This window comes from Chelmon rostratus, chromosome 1 (assembly GCF_017976325.1).
Source record: "Chelmon rostratus isolate fCheRos1 chromosome 1, fCheRos1.pri, whole genome shotgun sequence".
Taxonomy (NCBI): Eukaryota; Metazoa; Chordata; class Actinopteri; order Chaetodontiformes; family Chaetodontidae; genus Chelmon; species Chelmon rostratus.
Window position 1 is genome coordinate 15,548,005 of NC_055658.1, and position 24,384 is coordinate 15,572,388.

The 24,384-nt window shown below is 43.0% G+C and overlaps 1 protein-coding gene across 1 annotated transcript in view; it reads right to left on the bottom strand.

Moving 5' to 3' along the window:
- The window catches only part of mrvi1 (murine retrovirus integration site 1 homolog), a 54,109-nt gene that overhangs the window by 10,274 nt on the left and 19,451 nt on the right, over positions 1-24,384 (bottom strand). Inside the window, exons 18-23 of the mRNA XM_041939850.1 lie at positions 1,908-2,014; positions 1,767-1,828; positions 892-1,065; positions 697-774; positions 512-546; positions 299-355 (exon numbers count right to left, since the gene is read on the bottom strand). Coding sequence (XP_041795784.1) covers positions 299-355; positions 512-546; positions 697-774; positions 892-1,065; positions 1,767-1,828; positions 1,908-2,014 — 513 coding nt within the window. The remainder of the gene's footprint in view (positions 1-298; positions 356-511; positions 547-696; positions 775-891; positions 1,066-1,766; positions 1,829-1,907; positions 2,015-24,384) is intronic.

The window sequence follows — 24,384 nt, forward strand, 5'->3', positions numbered from 1 at the left end:
AAAGTTTGACCTGCTGGTGGTGCTATAGGAAAATTCAGGGGATCAAAGACATCCTCTGGGGATTAATTAATTAAAGGAAGAAATCAGTTAAATGTTTTGTAGCCTGTGACTCAACTATTGAACTATTGAGATGTTTTGTCCTGAAAAAGTCTACAAGTGAAACATTTCTTCCTCAGTGAAGGTAGGTTTGACAGTGTGCAGGAGCTGACTCACTTCTTTATGCATGTCTTCACTCTTCTCTTTCAGGTGTGCATTAGACTCTGCGTTAATATAAAGAAATGCAGCGAGTGAATCTGACCTCCTGATCCTGAGTCTTTAAGTCATGCTGTTCTCGCACTGAAGGAACCTCCAGGTGCTACAAGGGAGGACAACATAACAAATTTACTTGTGTTAATAAATATTATGTGGAATGACAAGTAGAGAGCGGTTGATTAAATTTAAATCAGGCAGTTTTAATTAGGAAACATATCTGCATTACACCTCACACCATTGTGTTTTTGCTAACAATTACCTGCCCAAGAGACTGTGAGGTGACATGGGTTGCCTCTGTGGGTCCTACAGCCGAAAGAGCGGAAAACAACCAACAAAATCATTCTTGCAAGCTCCAAATGCCAAAAATAATTGGAAATAGGATAGAAAGGTTATAAATAAACAGTAAAGAGTCGAAAAATCCAGACAAAGAATGAAATATGTTACCAGTGTGAGGAGCCACAGTCAGTGAGCTGCTTCTAGACGAACATGGTGAGGATGACGGAGTTGGAATTGGAGAAAGACCTGCGGAAAAAGACATTTGTGAATTAAACCAAATTAAATTAAAACATCATTGAGTTCAGTTTGACTTTCGACCCTTTTTAAAGTCAATTCAATTGTGTGCGTGTGTGCATTCACTACCAGTGGGCGAGTCGGCGGGGCTGCCGGTGGAGCGGCGGCCGCGGCGCGTCAGGAACCGGTCGCTGACCTTCTTGGCCTGTTCGAGCAGCTCCAGGTTCTTCTGTCGATCCTCCTCGGAGAGCTGCAGCTCCGGCAGCTGATCTTTCAACAGGTCGATCACATGACCTGCGCTGTCTGAGAGAGGCAATACACAGGTGTGCACACACAGAAAAGACACACACAGTTAGTACATCTTTAAGAAGACAAGTCTGTGAGTCCTTTTGGACTGGAGTCTTTTGAAGAAGAGATTTAAGCCGGATTCCTCTGTATAGTCTCATGCTAAGAAGTAATTCATGTATGGATGTCAGCCAATAAATCAGCTGATGAGGGTTGGCCGAGTCAAAGATGTTTTGCTCCCCCCCTCTCCTCAGAAGAGGAGCTAAACAGAAGTAATCAAAGCAGCAGAAGCATTTGAGGCATGTGGGAGGACATGCAGGCAGATTCATCTCTCAGGACATCGATGACCAAACTTAGTCGAAATGTTGTGGAGCTCCTCGTTTAACTACACAGCATGAGAGCATTATTTTGTTTTGATTCATCCTTAGAAAGACAAATGGTCCAACAAAATGAAATCAGAGCTGTTTTTACACTGCAGTTCGGCAAAGGAGGCACGTTGACAGGTTGTTATTTTCAATTGCGTTACAAATGCCCATTTAAAAACAGCTTAAAACAACCGTTCACTTATGGAAAAAAAAAATCAGCAGCCTCAATTTGTTGCTGAACTAAAGCAAAGGACGCTAATGATAACATCGAAATAGCTTTCACAGTGTTGCAGCTATCTTTAGATAATTACAGCTATGTGTGTGTGTGTGTGTGTGTTTACAGGGTTTACCCACCGACTGTTGTGATGGGTCCTCCAGACGGGTTTCTAGCCAGGCGAGCTCTGGGACTGTGTGGCCTGACAGAGGAAGCAGTAATGATTCAGACGCAGTGTCCCTGTTTACAGTCATTCAGTGTTTAAGATGGTGGACGATTACCTGGCCTGCTCGAGGGGACGGCCATCTTGTTGGACGATAGTGGCCTGCTGCGGGTAGACGATAGTGGGGGCCGTTATGACGACCGCTCGACTTTCACCTGGTGTAGACTGTGCAGAAAAAAAGTGTCACAGCAAAGCAAAACTGCCACAGCTGCGATGCAAAAGTACTGCTGTCATTTAACAGATGTGGATGTACTTTAACTGGAGAACATTTACAGAACAATAAGACTGCAGGCAGGGCTGGTGTGACTGCGAGGGAGCCTCATGGCTGAACTGAATAGTGGGCAGCCACAGACCTCCTGGTTTACCTCATCCACTGAGCATTATGTATGTTTATATGTCTTAAATGAGAATGGTCCTCTCAGCTTTAAGGGCCATAATAGCTTCAGCTCATTGTTTAGCATCTGGCTGCAGCTCCCTTCTTTTGGTTTTTGGTTCTGTTTTCAGCGAAACAGTTGTTAAGAACCACTGTACACTGGTTACCAAGCAGCAGACGCAGTTAGCAACTAGCTGAGACCCAGTAACAGAGCGAAAAGAGAGTGACTTCAACTTAAAAGAAGTTTTTGTGTCAGTGCTGTGCTCACAGTCTGTTTCTGCTGCCCCAAGTAGCAAAAAAAAAAAAAAAAAATCACTTACTGCAGGTTTAAGGACCCTTCAGGTACAGAGCACATGGCAATTCCTTTATATTTAGACCAGAGGCCCAGAAACTAATCAGTACTGTGTGTTCCTGGAACATTGCGCCACGTCAAGCTTGCTGTGTCAGTCTGTGGTAATTTGATTTAACACAGCTTTATTTATATAATGTTATGTAAGCACAATATCATTAAAGGCATTTTAGCTAGATCTTGAGAAAAAGATCATCAACAACACAGTTTCTCAAAAGTAGGTAAAAAGCAGTTTATACTGTACTATAGTGCTGCACACAAACAGGGAACCTGGGTGCTTTCAGGGCCCTCAGGGCAGTCACACACTTTAATCCAGCAGTAACTGTGGGGACATTTGTGCAAACAGAATAGATTTGCATCCACGACTGTGATGCAAATAATGATCTGTTATATAATTATCACCTCGATACTTCTCTAAATGTCACAGTAAACCACAGCTTTTGTTATGTCGAGAATGAAGTAGAGTGCGGGAGGAAACATTAATTTAAAGGAGAACCTCCTCAAAATACTTTTTGATTGAAAGAAATACGTGGTTTGCAACATAAATTATGCTGAATGTGAACATCGCGATCTTAGAATTGCACTTCCATGAAGTCACAAGAGACAGATTAAAAATGAGAAAGGTCAGACTTGAAGTGGCAAATTTCCAGACTCTTAGTTTCTTGTGTATCCAATCTTAAAAAATGATATATCCTGCACTTATGGACCCATCATGCACCTCAATAGCATCTTTCATTAGACTTCATTAGACACTTCTTGTGGCTGTCTGTCCAGAGCCACAGAGTACACTGTTCAACTATGTCCACAGGCTAAATTGTACTCCTACTGACCAGGAAACTGAACATTATGTACTCCTTAACTCCTGTTTCACAGGCTGAAATCAAACACTAATTCTCTGAGAGCTCCTCTAAGAGCTTATCTTTGCACTAGAATCCTAATAAAAGCATTTCCTGTCATGGTAATGCAGCAGAAAGGCCACAGCTGCTCTGTAATAAAGGTGGATACTTTGCCCCGAAGATTAGATTACAGAGCTTCATTACATTCTGCAGAGAAGTCTTAGCTAGCCTGTGCTAATGAGCGACTGCAGCAGAAGTCAATGTTCTCTGAGGCCTCGGACAGACGACTATTTAATGCTTGTCTGCTGGAGGTCTCAGTCAAATTCTGGATCTGAAACTTGGGGATGTTCATGATTTGAAGGGTCAATTCATAGTGAGAAGAGAAGATTTCATTTCCAGTTAATCCGACTGATATGCAGTTCTGGTTTTGAGAATCAGCAAAATTTGTGGTGCACAAAGCATCTAAACATGAAATTTAAGAAATTCAACAGAAATTCATCTTTCTAGAAACAGTGTCCTCATAACTTTTTCACTGGAACCACTGTCAACAGAAAACAACCTCATCAATAATTTGACAGTGAGGGTGAGGGGACATTGTTTTCAAAAATGGTATTGAATTAAATTAAAAATATTATGTAGAGGTGATGATGAGGCAGGACTTGCACAGGTGGATATCTAAAAAAAACCTGCATAATCTCACAGACAGTTAAGTTAAAAAACTTAAAATTAAAACTACAATTAGCTGCGAGGACAGACAGTGATGAATGACATTTTTTTTTTTTATGTAATTTGGGTGAAATTACTCTTTATGTTTGACCACAGGCGTGCTTGCTCCCACTGAGGATGCCAAAGTTCCCAGATCTTATCAAACCAATCTGATGATCTCAAAAATCCCACCATCATCAAGCAATAATTTTTAAAATGTTGAGGTCAAGTTATTTTTTATTTATACAGCCCAAAGCCACAAATCATGAATTTGCCTCAAGGGCTTTGCAGGGTCTACACCTCTGATCTCAGAGGGTTCAACCTCAGCAGTGCTCTGACATGGATGATTTAATGTGAAGCACAGGCAAAGTGGCCTTCAAAGACTCATAAAACACTCAGGAATCAGTGGAATTACAGATTAATTTGCAAACATTACCACAAAAGTACAGGTCAAAAAAAGTATGTACCAAGTCACCACATGGAGCATTTCTAAGCACAGCAAAGACAAACTAGAAAATTCCCCCTGGGAAATTTTGAAAGGGACACGGGGTGCGTTCGAGCCGACAAAATTATCTACGTTTTAAAGTTTGAATGAAGTCTCTAGGAGAAACTATGGCGAAGCAGCGGACAATTGAAAAAGGCTGCAATTTGAGAAAACTGCAGATATCAGAGGCAGTCAGTCCCTGATTAATGAATTGCTCCCAGCTGTGTTTCTGTGGCTTTCTCCTTGTCTGTCTCTGTTGATCACCTCAGCTGTCTGTGTCTGCTTCTCTCCTCTGCTTCATGTCTCTGTTAACATGAATTAATGAACTGAATCAATAAACATGAATGGAGCTAATGCTAACAGAGCTAACAGAGCTAACACTAACGGAGCTAACAGCTAACGGTGCGAATAGAGCTAACGGCGCTAACGCTAACAGAGCTAACTGTGCTAGCAGAGCTAATAGAGCTAACAGCGTTAACAAGGGGGCGGGGGGATGGGGTTTTCATTATGCATTTGTCTGTGTGTGTGTGTTTATGTATCTGTCGTTGTGTGTGACTGCGTATGTGTGTGTCTTCGTCTGTTTCTGTGGCTTTCTCCTTGTCTGTCTCTGTTGATCACCTCAGCTGTCTGTGTCTGCTTCTCTCCTCTGCTTCATGTCTCTGTTAACATGAATTAATGAACTGAATCAATAAACATGAATGGAGCTAATGCTAACGGAGCTAACAGAGCTAACACTAACGGAGCTAACAGCGCGAATACAGCTAACAGCTCTAACGCTAACAGAGCTAACTGTGCTAACAGAGCTAATAGAGCTAACGGCGTTAACAAGGGGGCGGGGGGATGGGGTTTTCATTATGCATTTGTCTGTGTGTGTGTGTTTATGTATCTGTCATTGTGTGTGACTGCGTATGTGTGTGTCTTCGTCTGTTTGTGTGTGTGTGTCTGCTTGAACTACACAAGCAGCCCAACCAGCTCCTACATGGAGATGTGTCTGGTATATGTGTGTCTGAATGTGTGTGTGTGTGTGTGTTTGTTTGTGTGCGTGTGTAACTTCTGCCCCACCTGCTGATAATTACCTCTCTACCTCTCCCACTTTTTACCTGTTCCTGTTCAGTTTTGACGTGCTGTTTTTAATCACTTTTTAGCTGTTGGTTAGCCCTGCTTGTGTGTGCGTTTGTGTGACTACTGTCTCAACCTTTTTGGCAAAGCGCTTGGTGAAGCTGAGTTTAACTGTTTGTTGGACGGAGATTGTTTTCAAACAATGCCCTTGTTTTGACTGAGCTCGTTAAGATAATCATTCTCAGGCTTGTTGTCCTGCAGATGTGTGTGCGTGGGTTATTGACCGGTGTGTGTGTAAATGACAGTTGCACCTGTTAAACTCTTCCCTTGAAAAGCGCCTTTTTCGCTGTCGGTTTCTTCCGAACAACTTGCGATTGTGTCAAAACCGTAGCTGCTATCAAAAAACCGATTACACTGTGAGATGCGGACAAGTCTGGGCCAGATGTACGTGTGTTTTATGTCCAGATATTCTTTAGAAAAATGACAAAATGGTCGACTTAAAAAGACTCTGCGACTCAGAGAACAGGAGTTTGTATTGTATGCAGTGAGATTTGGGTTCGGCGAACCTCCTGAACTAAATCCTCTGGTGAGAGAACCGTACCTCGTATCAGAGTGTACTATAGATCATCGGACTCCCGAGAACTTCCTGAGTCCGACCATCTCCTCGTTTTATTCCTGACACAACAACTTTTCGTTTTATGGCGATCTAAAGACAGGAGGCATTTCTGCTTTGCTCACAAAACAGCTCTGAATTTTAACATGGGACTTAATGGGAGAGCAGGGGGGAGCTGGCTGCACAAAAAGTCTCACTATTTAAATTCAGTAAGTCTCTCGGCTTTTTCGAGGACATCACATGAAAGAGGACAAGTTTGTCTACAAAAGATCCCAAAATTATGTGTCTCCTATTCACCGTTTGGATTTTACGGCAATTTTAGAAACACATTTCAGGCGATTTCTCACCGGCTGTCTCACTCTAACTTTTGAATTTATCCACTCTAGGGGGAGAAATTCTGAGCATTTTTGTGAGAAACTTGATGGTCTTCAGATGGTCGTAGCTCGAAAACCGTAAGAGATATCAAAAAATGTGCCGGTATTAATTTTGAGCTGACAAATTTATCTACGTTTTAAACTTTGAATGAAGTCTCTAGGACAAAGTATGGCCGAGCTGCGGACAATTGAAAAAGGCTGAAATTTGAGGAAATTTCCCCATTCATTTCTTATGGGAAATTTATCGCAGTTGTTCGCGTCTTACGTCGGCCTTCGATGGTCATAGCTCGAAAACCGTAAGATTTATCAAAATGTGCCAAGGGTCATTTGGAGCCGACAAAATTATCTACGTTTTAAAGTTTGAATGACATCTCTAGGAGAAAGTATGGCAGAGCAGCGGACAATTGAAAAAGGCTGAAATTTGAGGACGTCCCCATTCATTTCTTATGGGAAATTTATCGCAGTTTTTCGCGTCTTATGACGCGAAAAACTGCGATAAATTTGAGAAAAGTAATAGCACACCGATCCCGAACAAACCGCACGTTTTGATATATAATTTGCAAGGGTTTTCTCAAAGCTGCGGGGCGAGTTTAGGGACAAAAATTTGGAGGATGATGAAAAATAATAACTAGAAAATTCCCCCTGGGAAATTTTGAAAGGGACACGGGGTGCGTTCGAGCCGACAAAATTATCTACGTTTTAAAGTTTGAATGAAGTCTCTAGGAGAAACTATGGTGAAGCAGCGGACAATTGAAAAAGGCTGCAATTTGAGAAAACTGCAGATATCAGAGGCAGTCAGTCCCTGATTAATGAATTGCTCCCAGCTGTGTTTCTGTGGCTTTCTCCTTGTCTGTCTCTGTTGATCACCTCAGCTGTCTGTGTCTGCTTCATGTCTCTGTTAACATGAATTAATGAACTGAATCAATAAACATGAATGGAGCTAATGCTAACAGAGCTAACAGAGCTAACACTAACTGAGCTAACAGCTAACGGTGCGAATATTGCTAACGGCGGTAGCGCTAACAGAGCTAACTGTGCTAACAGAGCTAATAACGGCGTTAACAAGGGGGCGGGGGGATGGGGTTTTCATTATGCATTTGTCTGTGTGTGTGTGTTTATGTATCTGTCATTGTGTGTGACTGCGTATGTGTGTGTCTTCATCTGTTTCTGTGGCTTTCTACTTGTCTGTCTCTGTTGATCACCTCAGCTGTCTGTGTCTGCTTCTCTCCTCTGCTTCATGTCTCTGTTAACATGAATTAATGAACTGAATCAATAAACATGAATGGAGCTAATGCTAACGGAGCTAACAGAGCTAACACTAACTGAGCTAACAGCTAAAGGTGCGAATATAGCTAACGGCGCGAAAAACTGCGATAAATTTGAGAAAAGTAATAGCACACCGATCCCGAACAATACGCACGTTTTGATATATAATTTGCGAGGGTTTTCTCAAAGCTGTGGGACGAGTTTGAGGACGAAAACTTGGAGGAAGATGAAAAATAATAACTAGAAAATTCCCCCTGGGAAATTTTGAAAGGGACACGGGGTGTGTTCGAGCCGACAAAATTATCTACGTTTTAAAGTTTGAATGAAGTCTCTAGGACAAAGTATGGCCGAGCAGCGGACAATTGAAAAAGGCTGAAATTTGAGGAAATTTCCCCATTCATTTCTTATGGGAAATTTATCGCAGCTGTTCGCGTCTTACGTCGGCCTTCGATGGTCATAGCTCGAAAACCGTAAGAGATATCAAAATGTGCCGAGGGTCATTTGGAGCCGACAAAATTATCTACGTTTTAAAGTTTGAATGAAGTCTCTAGGAGAAACTATGGCGAAGCAGCGGACAATTGAAAAAGGCTGCAATGTGAGAAAACGGCAGATATCAGAGGCAGTCAGTCCCTGATTAATGAATTGCTCTCAGCTGTGTTTCTGTGGCTTTCTCCTTGTCTGTCTCTGTTGATCACCTCAGCTGTCTGTGTCTGCTTCTCTCCTCTGCTTCATGTCTCTGTTAACATGAATTAATGAACTGAATCAATAAACATGAATGGAGCTAATGCTAACGGAGCTAACAGAGCTAACACTAATGGAGCGAACAGCTAACGGTGCGAATAGAGCTAACGGCGCTAACGCAACCAGAGCTAACTGTGCTAACAGAGCTAATAGAGCTAGCGGCGTTAACAAGGGGGCGGGGGGATGGGGTTTTCATTATGCATTTGTCTGTGTGTGTGTGTTTATGTATCTGTCGTTGTGTGTGACTGCGTATGTGTGTGTCTTCGTCTGTTTCTGTGGCTTTCTCCTTGTCTGTCTCTTTTGATCACCTCAACTGTCTGTGTCTGCTTCTCTCCTCTGCTTCATGTCTCTGTTAACATGAATTAATGAACTGAATCAATAAGCATGAATGGAGTTAATGCTAACAGAGCTAGCAGAGCTAATGCTAACGGAGCTAACAGAGCTAACACTAACGGAGCTAACAGCTAACGGCGCGAATAGAGCTAACGGCGCTAACGCTAACAGAGCTAACTGTGCTAACAGAGCTAATAGAGCTAACGGTGTTAACAAGGGGGCGGGGGGATGTGGTTTTCATTGTGCATTTGTCTGTGTGTGTGTGTTTATGTATCTGTCATTGTGTGTGACTGCGTATGTGTGTGTCTTCGTCCGTTTGTGTGTGTGTGTCTGCTTGAACTACACAAGCAGCCCAACCAGCTCCTACATGGAGATGTGTATAGTATATATGTGTCTGAATGTGTGTGTGTGTGTGTGTGTGCGTGTGTGCCTGTGTAACTTCTGCCCCACCTGCTGATAATTACCTCTCTACCTCTCCCACTTTTTACCTGTTCCTGTTCAGTTTTGACGTGCTGTTTTTAATCACTTTTTGGCTGTTGGTTAGCCCTTTTTGTGTGTGCATTTGTGTGACTACTGTCTCAACCTCTTTGGCAAAGAGCTTTGTGAAGCTGAGTTTAACTGCTTGTTGGACGGAGATTGTTTTCAAACAATGCCCTTGTTTTGACTGAGCTCGTTAAGATAATCATTCTCAGGCTTGTTGTCCTGCAGATGTGTGTGCGTGGGTTATTGACCGGTGTGTGTGTAAATGACAGTTGCAACTGTTAAACTCTTCCCTTGAAAAGCGGCTTTTTCGCTGTCGGTTTCTTCCGAACAACTTGCGATTGTGTCAAAACCGTAGCTGCTATCAAAAAACCGACTACACTGTGAGATGCGGACAAGTCTGGGCCAGATGTACGTGTGTTTTATGTCCAGATATTCTTTAGAAAAATGACAAAATGGTCGACTTAAAAAGACTCTGCGACTCAGAGAACAGGAGTTTGTATTGTATGCAGTGAGATTTGGGTTCGGCGAACCTCCTGAACTAAATCCTCTGGTGAGAGAACCGTACCTCGTATCAGAGTGTACTATAGATCATCGGACTCCCGAGAACTTCCTGAGTCCGACCATCTTCTCGTTTTATTCCTGACACAACAACTTTTCGTTTTATGGCGATCTAAAGACAGGAGGCATTTCTGCTTTGCTCACAAAACAGCTCTGAATTTTAACATGGGACTTAATGGGAGAACAGGAGGGCGCTGGCTGCACAAAACGTCTCACTATTTAAATTCAGTAAGTCTCTCGGCTTTTTCGAGGACATCACACGAAAGAGGACAAGTTTGTCTACAAAATGAGCCCAAAATTATGCGTGTAGAGTGTAATTTGTGGCCGTAGCGACGAGAAAACGAGAAGATTTTCAGATCGTTTTTAGACTCTGTGCCACTCTAGCACGCACTCTAGCACGAACATTCCGCGCAATACACACCCATTATAATCTCAAAATTTCCCGCCAAACGATCACTGTCATTGAACAGTGACTGATCAAAAACTATAGGACCAATCAAAATGTGGATGAACACACCAATAGACCAGACTTGGGTCTACATTTTAAAGTTGAAATGAAGTCTCTCGGTGAATGTATGCCTGAGCTACAGATGTTTGAAAAACTCCAATTTCAATCTTGTTTTTTTCGCCCGTCCCATTCATTTCTTATGGGAAATTTATCGCAGTTTTTCGCGTCTTACGACGCGAAAAACTGCGATAAATTTGAGAAAAGTAATAGCACACCGATCCCGAACAATACGCACGTTTTGATATATAATTTGCGAGGGTTTTCTCAAAGCTGCGGGGCGAGTTTGAGGACGAAAACTTGGAGGAAGATGAAAAATAACTAGAAAATTCCCCCTGGGAAATTTTGAAAGGGACACGGGGTGCGTTTGAGCCGACAAAATTATCTACGTTTTAAAGTTTGAATGAAGTCTCTAGGACAAAGTATGGCCGAGCAGCGGACAATTGAAAAAGGCTGCAAATTGAGAAAACGGCAGATATCAGAGGTAGTCAGTCCCTGATTAATGAATTGCACTCAGCTGTGTTTCTGTGGCTTTCTCCTTGTCTGTCTCTGTTGATCACCTCAGCTGTCTGTGTCTGCTTCTCTCCTCTGCTTCATGTCTCTGTTAACATGAATTAATGAACTGAATCAATAAACATGAATGGAGCTAATGCTAACAGAGCTAACAGAGCTAACACTAACTGAGCTAACAGCTAACGGTGCGAATATCGCTAACGGCGGTAGCGCTAACAGAGCTAACTGTGCTAGCAGAGCTAATAGAGCTAACAGCGTTAACAAGGGGGCGGGGGGATGGGGTTTTCATTATGCATTTGTCTGTGTGTGTGTGTTTATGTATCTGTCGTTGTGTGTGACTGCGTATGTGTGTGTCTTCGTCTGTTTCTGTGGCTTTCTACTTGTCTGTCTCTGTTGATCACCTCAGCTGTCTGTGTCTGCTTCTCTCCTCTGCTTCATGTCTCTGTTAACATGAATTAATGAACTGAATCAATAAACATGAATGGAGCTAATGCTGACGGAGCTAACAGAGCTAACACTAACGGAGCTAACAGCTAGCGGTGCGAATAGAGCTAACAGCGCTAACGCTAACAGAGCTAACTGTGCTAACAGAGCTAATAGAGCTAACGGCGTTAACAAGGGGGCGGGGGGATGGGGTTTTCATTATGCATTTGTCTGTGTGTGTGTGTTTATGTATCTGTCGTTGTGTGTGACTGCGTATGTGTGTGTCTTCGTCTGTTTGTGTGTGTGTGTCTGCTTGAACTACACAAGCAGCCCAACCAGCTCCTACATGGAGATGTGTCTGGTATATGTGTGTCTGAATGTGTGTGTGTGTGTGTGTTTGTTTGTGTGCGTGTGTAACTTCTGCCCCACCTGCTGATAATTACCTCTCTACCTCTCCCACTTTTTACCTGTTCCTGTTCAGTTTTGACGTGCTTGTTTTTAATCACTTTTTAGCTGTTGGTTAGCCCTGCTTGTGTGTGCGTTTGTGTGACTACTGTCTCAACCTTTTGGCAAAGCGCTTGGTGAAGCTGAGTTTAACTGTTTGTTGGACGGAGATTGTTTTCAAACAATGCCCTTGTTTTGACTGAGCTCGTTAAGATAATCATTCTCAGGCTTGTTGTCCTGCAGATGTGTGTGCGTGGGTTATTGACCGGTGTGTGTGTAAATGACAGTTACACCTGTTAACTGAAAAGCGGCTTTTTCGCTGTCGGTTTCTTCCGAACAACTTGCGATTGTGTCAAAACCGTAGCTGCTATCAAAAAACCGATTACACTGTGAGATGCGGACAAGTCTGGGCCAGATGTACGTGTGTTTTATGTCCAGATATTCTTTAGAAAAATGACAAAATGGTCGACTTAAAAAGACTCTGCGACTCAGAGAACAGGAGTTTGTATTGTATGCAGTGAGATTTGGGTTCGGCGAACCTCCTGAACTAAATCCTCTGGTGAGAGAACCGTACCTCGTATCAGAGTGTACTATAGATCATCGGACTCCCGAGAACTTCCTGAGTCCGGCCATCTCCTCGTTTTATTCCTGACACAACAACTTTTCGTTTTATGGCGATCTAAAGACAGGAGGCATTTCTGCTTTGCTCACAAAACAGCTCTGAATTTTAACATGGGACTTAATGGGAGAACAGGAGGGCGCTGGCTGCACAAAACGTCTCACTATTTAAATTCAGTAAGTCTCTCGGCTTTTTCGAGGACATCACACGAAAGAGGACAAGTTTGTCTACAAAATGAGCCCAAAATTATGCGTGTAGAGTGTAATTTGTGGCCGTAGCGACGAGAAAAAGAGAAGATTTTCAGATCGTTTTTAGACTCTGTGCCACTCTAGCACGCACTCTAGCACGAACATTCCGCGCAATACACACCCATTATAATCTCAAAATTTCCCGCCAAACGATCACTGTCATTGAACAGTGACTGATCAAAAACTATAGGACCAATCAAAATGTGGATGAACACACCAATAGACCAGACTTGGGTCTACATTTTAAAGTTGAAATGAAGTCTCTCGGTGAATGTATGCCTGAGCTACAGATGTTTGAAAAACTCCAATTTCAATCTTGTTTTTTTCGCCCGTCCCATTCATTTCTTATGGGAAATTTATCGCAGTTTTTCGCGTCTTACGACGCGAAAAACTGCGATAAATTTGAGAAAAGTAATAGCACACCGATCCCGAACAATACGCACGTTTTGATATATAATTTGCGAGGGTTTTCTCAAAGCTGCGGGGCGAGTTTGAGGACGAAAACTTGGAGGAAGATGAAAAATAATAATAATAATAAGAAGAAGAAGAAGAAGAAACGCGCGGGATAGTAATAAGTGACTCGGGGCTACGCCCCGAGTCACTGGCTCCTGCAGCTATTTCATAGCTGTAGGAGCCAGTGACTCGGGACGTTGCCCCGTGTCCCTAATAACTAGAAAATTCCCTCTGGGAAATTTTGAAAGGGACACGGGGTGTGTTCGAGCCGACAAAATTATCTACGTTTTAAAGTTTGAATGAAGTCTCTAGGACAAAGTATGGCCGAGCAGCGGACAATTGAAAAAGGCTGAAATTTGAGGAAATTTCCCCATTCATTTCTTATGGGAAATTTATCGCAGTTGTTTGCGTCTTACGTCGGCCTTCGATGGTCATAGCTCGAAAACCGTAAGAGATATCAAAATGTGCCGAGGGTCATTTTGAGCCGACAAAATTATCTACGTTTTAAAGTTTGAATGAAGTCTCTAGGAGAAACTATGGCGAAGCAGCGGACAATTGAAAAAGGCTGCAAATTGAGAAAACGGCAGATATCAGAGGTAGTCAGTCCCTGATTAATGAATTGCTCTCAGCTGTGTTTCTGTGGCTTTCTCCTTGTCTGTCTCTGTTGATCACCTCAGCTGTCTGTGTCTGCTTCTCTCCTCTGCTTCATGTCTCTGTTAACATGAATTAATGAACTGAATCAATAAACATGAATGGAGCTAATGCTAACGGAGCTAACAGAGCTAACACTAACTGAGCTAACAGCTAAAGGTGCGAATATAGCTAACGGCGCTAGCGCTAACAGAGCTAACTGTGCTAACAGAGCTAACAGAGCTAACGGCGTTAACAAGGGGGCGGGGGGATGGGGTTTTCATTATGCATTTGTCTGTGTGTGTGTGTTTATGTATCTGTCGTTGTGTGTGACTGCGTATGTGTGTGTCTTCGTCTGTTTGTGTGTGTGTGTCTGCTTGAACTACACAAGCAGCCCAACCAGCTCCTACATGGAGATGTGTCTGGTATATGTGTGTCTGAATGTGTGTGTGTGTGTGTGTTTGTTTGTGTGCGTGTGTAACTTCTGCCCCACCTGCTGATAATTACCTCTCTACCTCTCCCACTTTTTACCTATTCCTGTTCAGTTTTGACGTGCTTGTTTTTAATCACTTTTTAGCTGTTGGTTAGCCCTGCTTGTGTGTGTGTTTGTGTGACTACTGTCTCAACCTTTTTGGCAAAGCGCTTGGTGAAGCTGAGTTTAACTGTTTGTTGGATGGAGATTGTTTTCAAACAATGCCCTTGTTTTGACTGAGCTCGTTAAGATAATCATTCTCAGGCTTGTTGTCCTGCAGATGTGTGTGCGTGGGTTATTGACCGGTGTGTGTGTAAATGACAGTTGCACCTGTTAAACTCTTCCCTTGAAAAGCGGCTTTTTCGCTGTCGGTTTCTTCCGAACAACTTGCGATTGTGTCAAAACCGTAGCTGCTATCAAAAAACCGATTACACTGTGAGATGCGGACAAGTCTGGGCCAGATGTACGTGTGTTTTATGTCCAGATATTCTTTAGAAAAATGACAAAATGGTCGACTTAAAAAGACTCTGCGACTCAGAGAACAGGAGTTTGTATTGTATGCAGTGAGATTTGGGTTCGGCGAACCTCCTGAACTAAATCCTCTGGTGAGAGAACCGTACCTCGTATCAGAGTGTACTATAGATCATCGGACTCCCGAGAACTTCCTGAGTCCGAATATCATCTCGTTTTATTCCTGAGACAACAACTTTTCGTTTTATGGCGATGTAAAGACAGGAGGCATTTATGCTTTTCTCACAAAACAGCTCTGAATTTTTACATTGGAGTCAATGGGAGAGCTAGAGGGAGGTGGCTACACAAAAAGCCTCACTATTTAAATTCAGTAAGTCTCTCGGCTTTTTCGAGGACATCACATGAAAGAGGACAAGTTTGTCTACAAAAGATCCCAAAATTATGTGTCTCCTATTCACCGTTTGTATTTTACGGCAATTTTAGAAACACATTTCAGGCGATTTTTCACCGGCTGTCTCACTCTAACTTATGACATCACCCACTGTAGAGGGAGAGATTCTGAGCATTTTTGTGAGAAACTTGATGGTCTTCAGATGGTCATAGCTCGAAAACCGTAAGAGATATCAAAAAATGTGCCGGTATTAATTTTGAGCTGACAAATTTATCTACGTTTTAAACTTTGAATGAAGTCTCTAGGACAAAGTATGGCCGAGCTGCGGACAATTGAAAAAGGCTGAAATTTGAGGAAATTTCCCCATTCATTTCTTATGGGAAAGTCTTCGCAGTTGTTCGCGTCTTACGTCGGCCTTCGATGGTCATAGTTCGAAAACCGTAAGAGATATCAAAATGTGCCGAGGGTCATTTGGAGCCGACAAAATTATCTACGTTTTAAAGTTCAAATGAAGTCTCTCGGTGAATGTATGCCTGAGCTACAGACGTTTGAAAAACTCCAATTTCCATCTTTTTTTTTTCGCCCGTCCCATTCATTCTTATGGGAAATTTATCGCAGTTTTTCGCGTCTTACGACGCGAAAAACTGCGATAAATTTGAGAAAAGTAATAGCACACCGATCCTGATCAAACCGCACGTTTTGATATATAATTTGCAAGGGTTTTCTCAAAGCTGCGGGGCGAGTTCAGGGACAAAAATTTGGAGGATGATGAAAAATAATAATAATAAGAAGAAACACGCGGGATAGTAATAAGTGACTCGGGGCTACGCCCCGAGTCACTGGCTCCTGCAGCAGAGCTGCAGGAGCCAGTGCCTCGGAGCATGCCCCGTGTCCCTAATAAGAAGAAGAAGAAGAAACGCGCGGGATAGTAATAAGTGACTCGGGGCTACGCCCCGAGTCACTGGCTCCTGCAGCTATGAAATAGCTGTAGGAGCCAGTGACTCGGGACGTTGCCCCGTGTCCCTAATAACTAGAAAATTCCCTCTGGGAAATTTTGAAAGGGACACGGGGTGTGTTTGAGCCGACAAAATTATCTACGTTTTAAAGTTTGAATGAAGTCTCTAGGACAAAGTATGGCCGAGCAGCGGACAATTGAAAAAGGCTGAAATTTGAGGAAATTTCCCCATTCATTTCTTATGGGAAATTTATCGCAGTTGTTTGCGTCTTATGTCGGCCTTCGATGGTCATAGCTCGAAAACCGTAAGAGATATCAAAATGTGCCGAGGGTCATTTTGAGCCGACAAAATTATCTACGTTTTAAAGTTTGAATGAAGTCTCTAGGAGAAACTATGGCGAAGCAGCGGACAATTGAAAAAGGCTGCAAATTGAGAAAACGGCAGATATCAGAGGTAGTCAGTCCCTGATTAATGAATTGCTCTCAGCTGTGTTTCTGTGGCTTTCTCCTTGTCTGTCTCTGTTGATCACCTCAGCTGTCTGTGTCTGCTTCTCTCCTCTGCTTCATGTCTCTGTTAACATGAATTAATGAACTGAATCAATAAACATGAATGGAGCTAATGCTAACGGAGCTAACAGAGCTAACACTAACTGAGCTAACAGCTAAAGGTGCGAATATAGCTAACGGCGCTAGCGCTAACAGAGCTAACTGTGCTAACAGAGCTAACAGAGCTAACGGCGTTAACAAGGGGGCGGGGGGATGGGGTTTTCATTATGCATTTGTCTGTGTGTGTGTGTTTATGTATCTGTCGTTGTGTGTGACTGCGTATGTGTGTGTCTTCGTCTGTTTGTGTGTGTGTGTCTGCTTGAACTACACAAGCAGCCCAACCAGCTCCTACATGGAGATGTGTCTGGTATATGTGTGTCTGAATGTGTGTGTGTGTGTGTGTTTGTTTGTGTGCGTGTGTAACTTCTGCCCCACCTGCTGATAATTACCTCTCTACCTCTCCCACTTTTTACCTGTTCCTGTTCAGTTTTGACGTGCTTGTTTTTAATCACTTTTTAGCTGTTGGTTAGCCCTGCTTGTGTGTGCGTTTGTGTGACTACTGTCTCAACCTTTTTGGCAAAGCGCTTGGTGAAGCTGAGTTTAACTGTTTGTTGGATGGAGATTGTTTTCAAACAATGCCCTTGTTTTGACTGAGCTCGTTAAGATAATCATTCTCAGGCTTGTTGTCCTGCAGATGTGTGTGCGTGGGTTATTGACCGGTGTGTGTGTAAATGACAGTTGCACCTGTTAAACTCCTCCCTTGAAAAGCGGCTTTTTCGCTGTCGGTTTCTTCCGAACAACTTGCGATTGTGTCAAAACCGTAGCTGCTATCAAAAAACCGATTACACTGTGAGATGCGGACAAGTCTGGGCCAGATGTACGTGTGTTTTATGTCCAGATATTCTTTAGAAAAATGACAAAATGGTCGACTTAAAAAGACTCTGCGACTCAGAGAACAGGAGTTTGTATTGTATGCAGTGAGATTTGGGTTCGGCGAACCTCCTGAACTAAATCCTCTGGTGAGAGAACCGTACCTCGTATCAGAGTGTACTATAGATCATCGGACTCCCGAGAACTTCCTGAGTCCGAATATCATCTCGTTTTATTCCTGAGACAACAACTTTTCGTTTTATGGCGATGTAAAGACAGGAGGCATTTATGCTTTTCTCACAAAACAGCTCTGAATTTTTACATTGGAGTCAATGGGAGAGCTAGAGGGAGGTGGCTACACAAAAAGCCTCACTATTTAAATTCAGTAAGTCTCTCGGCTTTTTCGAGGACATCACATGAAAGAGGACAAGTTTGTCTACAAAAGATCCCAAAATTATGTGTCTCCTATTCACCGTTTGTATTTTACGGCAATTTTAGAAACACATTTCAGGCGATTTTTCACCGGCTGTCTCACTCTAACTTATGACATCACCCACTGTAGAGGGAGAGATTCTGAGCATTTTTGTGAGAAACTTGATGGTCTTCAGATGGTCATAGCTCGAAAACCGTAAGAGATATCAAAAAATGTGCCGGTATTAATTTTGAGCTGACAAATTTATCTACGTTTTAAACTTTGAATGAAGTCTCTAGGACAAAGTATGGCCGAGCTGCGGACAATTGAAAAAGGCTGAAATTTGAGGAAATTTCCCCATTCATTTCTTATGGGAAAGTCTTCGCAGTTGTTCGCGTCTTACGTCGGCCTTCGATGGTCATAGTTCGAAAACCGTAAGAGATATCAAAATGTGCCGAGGGTCATTTGGAGCCGACAAAATTATCTACGTTTTAAAGTTCAAATGAAGTCTCTCGGTGAATGTATGCCTGAGCTACAGACGTTTGAAAAACTCCAATTTCCATCTTTTTTTTTTCGCCCGTCCCATTCATTCTTATGGGAAATTTATCGCAGTTTTTCGCGTCTTACGACGCGAAAAACTGCGATAAATTTGAGAAAAGTAATAGCACACCGATCCTGATCAAACCGCACGTTTTGATATATAATTTGCAAGGGTTTTCTCAAAGCTGCGGGGCGAGTTCAGGGACAAAAATTTGGAGGATGATGAAAAATAATAATAATAAGAAGAAACACGCGGGATAGTAATAAGTGACTCGGGGCTACGCCCCGAGTCACTGGCTCCTGCAGCAGAGCTGCAGGAGCCAGTGCCTCGGAGCGTGCCCCGTGTCCCTAATAATAAGAAGAAGAAGAAGAAGAAACGCGCGGGATAGTAATAAGTGACTCGGGGCTACGCCCCGAGTCACTGGCTCCTGCAGCAGAGCTGCAGGAGCCAGTGCCTCGGAGCGTGCCCTGTGTCCCTAACTAGAAAATTCCCCCTGGGAAATTTTGAAAGGGACACGGGGTGCGTTCGAGCCGACAAAATTATCTACGTTTTAAAGTTTGAATGAAGTCTCTAGGACAAAGTATGGCCGAGCAGCGGACAATTGAAAAAGGCTGCAATGTGAGAAAACGGCAGATATCAGAGGTAGTCAGTCCCTGATTAATGAATTGCTCTCAGCTGTGTTTCTGTGGCTTTCTCCTTGTCTGTCTCTGTTGATCACCTCAGCTGTCTGTGTCTGCTTCTCTCCTCTGCTTCATGTCTCTGTTAACATGAATTAATGAACTGAATCAATAAACATGAATGGAGCTAATGCTAACGGAGCTAACAGAGCTAACACTAACGGAGCTAACAGCTAGCTGCGCTAATAGAGCTAACAGCGCTAACGCTAACAGAGCTAACTGTGCTAACAGAGCTAGCGGTGCTAACAGAGCTTACAGAGCTAACGGCGTTAACAAGGGGGCGGGGGGATGGGGTTTTCATTATGCATTTGTCTGTGTGTGTGTGTTTATGTATCTGTCATTGTGTGTGACTGCGTATGTGTGTGTCTTCGTCTGTTTCTGTGGCTTTCTCCTTGTCTGTCTCTGTTGATCACCTCAGCTGTCTGTGTCTGCTTCTCTCCTCTGCTTCATGTCTCTGTTAACATGAATTAATGAACTGAATCAATAAACATGAATGGAGCTAATGCTAACAGAGCTAACAGAGCTAACACTAACTGAGCTAACAGCTAAAGGTGCGAATATAGCTAACGGCGCTAGCGCTAACAGAGCTAACTGTGCTAACAGAGCTAACGGCGTTAACAAGGGGGCGGGGGGATGGGGTTTTCATTATGCATTTGTCTGTGTGTGTGTGTTTATGTATCTGTCGTTGTGTGTGACTGCGTATGTGTGTGTCTTCGTCTGTTTGTGTGTGTGTGTCTGCTTGAACTACACAAGCAGCCCAACCAGCTCCTACATGGAGATGTGTCTGGTATATGTGTGTCTGAATGTGTGTGTGTGTGTGTGTGTGTGTGTGTTTGTGTGCGTGTGTAACTTCTGCCCCACCTGCTGATAATTACCTCTCTACCTCTCCCACTTTTTACCTGTTCAGTTTTGACGTGCTTGTTTTTAATCACTTTTTAGCTGTTGGTTAGCCCTGCTTGTGTGTGTGTTTGTGTGACTACTTTCTCAACCTTTTTGGCAAAGCGCTTGGTGAAGCTGAGTTTAACTGTTTGTTGGATGGAGATTGTTTTCAAACAATGCCCTTGTTTTGACTGAGCTCGTTAAGATAATCATTCTCAGGCTTGTTGTCCTGCAGATGTGTGTGCGTGGGTTATTGACCGGTGTGTGTGTAAATGACAGTTGCACCTGTTAAACTCCTCCCTTGAAAAGCGGCTTTTTCGCTGTCGGTTTCTTCCGAACAACTTGCGATTGTGTCAAAACCGTAGCTGCTATCAAAAAACCGATTACACTGTGAGATGCGGACAAGTCTGGGCCAGATGTACGTGTGTTTTATGTCCAGATATTCTTTAGAAAAATGACAAAATGGTCGACTTAAAAAGACTCTGCGACTCAGAGAACAGGAGTTTGTATTGTATGCAGTGAGATTTGGGTTCGGCGAACCTCCTGAACTAAATCCTCTGGTGAGAGAACCGTACCTCGTATCAGAGTGTACTATAGATCATCGGACTCCCGAGAACTTCCTGAGTCCGGCCATCTCCTCGTTTTATTCCTGACACAACAACTTTTCGTTTTATGGCGATCTAAAGACAGGAGGCATTTCTGCTTTGCTCACAAAACAGCTCTGAATTTTAACATGGGACTTAATGGGAGAACAGGAGGGCGCTGGCTGCACAAAACGTCTCACTATTTAAATTCAGTAAGTCTCTCGGCTTTTTCGAGGACATCACACGAAAGAGGACAAGTTTGTCTACAAAATGAGCCCAAAATTATGCGTGTAGAGTGTAATTTGTGGCCGTAGCGACGAGAAAAAGAGAAGATTTTCAGATCGTTTTTAGACTCTGTGCCACTCTAGCACGCACTCTAGCACGAACATTCCGCGCAATACACACCCATTATAATCTCAAAATTTCCCGCCAAACGATCACTGTCATTGAACAGTGACTGATCAAAAACTATAGGACCAATCAAAATGTGGATGAACACACCAATAGACCAGACTTGGGTCTACATTTTAAAGTTGAAATGAAGTCTCTCGGTGAATGTATGCCTGAGCTACAGATGTTTGAAAAACTCCAATTTCAATCTTGTTTTTTTCGCCCGTCCCATTCATTTCTTATGGGAAATTTATCGCAGTTTTTCGCGTCTTACGACGCGAAAAACTGCGATAAATTTGAGAAAAGTAATAGCACACCGATCCCGAACAATACGCACGTTTTGATATATAATTTGCGAGGGTTTTCTCAAAGCTGTGGGACGAGTTTGAGGACGAAAACTTGGAGGAAGATGAAAAATAATAACTAGAAAATTCCCCCTGGGAAATTTTGAAAGGGACACGGGGTGCGTTCGAGCCGACAAAATTATCTACGTTTTAAAGTTTGAATGAAGTCTCTAGGACAAAGTATGGCCGAGCAGCGGACAATTGAAAAAGGCTGAAATTTGAGGAAATTTCCCCATTCATTTCTTATGGGAAATTTATCGCAGTTGTTTGCGTCTTACGTCGGCCTTCGATGGTCATAGCTCGAAAACCGTAAGAGATATCAAAATGTGCCGAGGGTCATTTGGAGCCGACAAAATTATCTACGTTTTAAAGTTTGAATGAAGTCTCTAGGAGAAACTATGGCGAAGCAGCGGACAATTGAAAAAGGCTGCAATGTGAGAAAACGGCAGATATCAGAGGCAGTCAGTCCCTGATTAATGAATTGCTCTCAGCTGTGTTTCTGTGGCTTTCTCCTTGTCTGTCTCTGTTGATCACCTCAGCTGTCTGTGTCTGCTTCTCTCCTCTGCTTCATGTCTCTGTTAACATGAATTAATGAACTGAATCAATAAACATGAATGGAGCTAATGCTAACGGAGCTAACAGAGCTAACACTAATGGAGCGAACAGCTAACGGTGCGAATAGAGCTAACGGCGCTAACGCAACCAGAGCTAACTGTGCTAACAGAGCTAATAGAGCTAGCGGCGTTAACAAGGGGGCGGGGGGATGGGGTTTTCATTATGCATTTGTCTGTGTGTGTGTGTTTATGTATCTGTCGTTGTGTGTGACTGCGTATGTGTGTGTCTTCGTCTGTTTGTGTGTGTGTGTCTGCTTGAACTACACAAGCAGCCCTACCAGCTCCTACATGGAGATGTGTCTGGTATGTGTGTCTGAATGTGTGTGTGTGTGTGTGCGTGTGTAACTTCTGCCCCACCTGCTGATAATTACCTCTGCACCTCTCCCACTGTTTACCTGTTCCTGTTCAGTTTTGACGTGCTTGTTTTTAATCACTTTTTAGCTGTTGGTTAGCCCTTTTTGTGTGTGCATTTGTGTGACTACTGTCTCAACCTCTTTGGCAAAGAGCTTTCTGAAGCTGAGTTTAACTGCTTGTTGGACGGAGATTGTTTTCAAACAATGCCCTTGTTTTGACTGAGCTCGTTAAGATAATCACTCTCAGGCTGGTTGTCCTGCAGATGTGTGTGCGTGGGTTATTGACCGGTGTGTGTGTAAATGACAGTTGCACCTGTCGTTAACTCTTCCCTTGAAAAGAGGCTTTTTCGCTGTCGGTTTCTTCCGAACAACTTGCGATTGTGACAAAACCGTAGCTGCTATCAAAAAAACGATTACACTGTGAGATGCGGACAAGTCTGGGCCAGATGTACGTGTGTTTTATGTCCAGATATTCTTTAGAAAAATGACAAAATGGTCGACTTAAAAAGACTCTGCGACTCAGAGAACAGGAGTTTGTATTGTATGCAGTGAGATTTGGGTTCGGCGAACCTCCTGAACTAAATACTCTGGTGAGAGAACCGTACCTCGTATCAGAGTGTACTATAGATCATCGGACTCCCGAGAACTTCCTGAGTCCGGCCATCTCCTCGTTTTATTCCTGACACAACAACTTTTCGTTTTATGGCGATCTAAAGACAGGAGGCATTTCTGCTTTGCTCACAAAACAGCTCTGAATTTTAACATGGGACTTAATGGGAGAACAGGAGGGCGCTGGCTGCACAAAACGTCTCACTATTTAAATTCAGTAAGTCTCTCAGCTTTTTCGAGGACATCATACGAAAGAGGACAAGTTTGTCTACAAAATGAGCCCAAAATTATGCGTGTAGAGTGTAATTTGTGGCCGTAGCGACGAGAAAAAGAGAAGATTTACAGATCATTTTTAGACTCTGTGCCACTCTAGCACGCACTCTAGCACGAACATTCCGCGCAATACACACCCATTATAATCTCAAAATTTCCCTCCAAACGATCACTGTCATTGAACAGTGACTGATCAAAAACTATAGGACCAATCAAAATGTGGATGAACACACCAATAGACCAGACTTGGGTCTACATTTTAAAGTTGAAATGAAGTCTCTCGGTGAATGTATGCCTGAGCTACAGATGTTTGAAAAACTCCAATTTCAATCTTGTTTTTTTCGCCCGTCCCATTCATTTCTTATGGGAAATTTATCGCAGTTTTTCGCGTCGTAAGTAATAGCACACCGATCCCGAACAATACGCACGTTTTGATATATAATTTGCGAGGGTTTTCTCAAAGCTGTGGGACGAGTTTGAGGACGAAAACTTGGAGGAAGATGAAAAATAATAACTAGAAAATTCCCCCTGGGAAATTTTGAAAGGGACACGGGGTGCGTTCGAGCCGACAAAATTATCTACGTTTTAAAGTTTGAATGAAGTCTCTAGGACAAAGTATGGCCGAGCAGCGGACAATTGAAAAAGGCTGAAATTTGAGGAAATTTCCCCATTCATTTCTTATGGGAAATTTATCGCAGTTGTTCGCGTCTTACGTCGGCCTTCGATGGTCATAGCTCGAAAACCGTAAGAGATATCAAAATGTGCCGAGGGTCATTTGGAGCCGACAAAATTATCTACGTTTTAAAGTTTGAATGAAGTCTCTAGGAGAAACTATGGCGAAGCAGCGGACAATTGAAAAAGGCTGCAAATTGAGAAAACGGCAGATATCAGAGGTAGTCAGTCCCTGATTAATGAATTGCTCTCAGCTGTGTTTCTGTGGCTTTCTCCTTGTCTGTCTCTGTTGATCACCTCAGCTGTCTGTGTCTGCTTCTCTCCTCTGCTTCATGTCTCTGTTAACATGAATTAATGAACTGAATCAATAAACATGAATGGAGCTAATGCTAACGGAGCTAACAGAGCTAACACTAACTGAGCTAACAGCTAAAGGTGCGAATATAGCTAACGGCGCTAGCGCTAACAGAGCT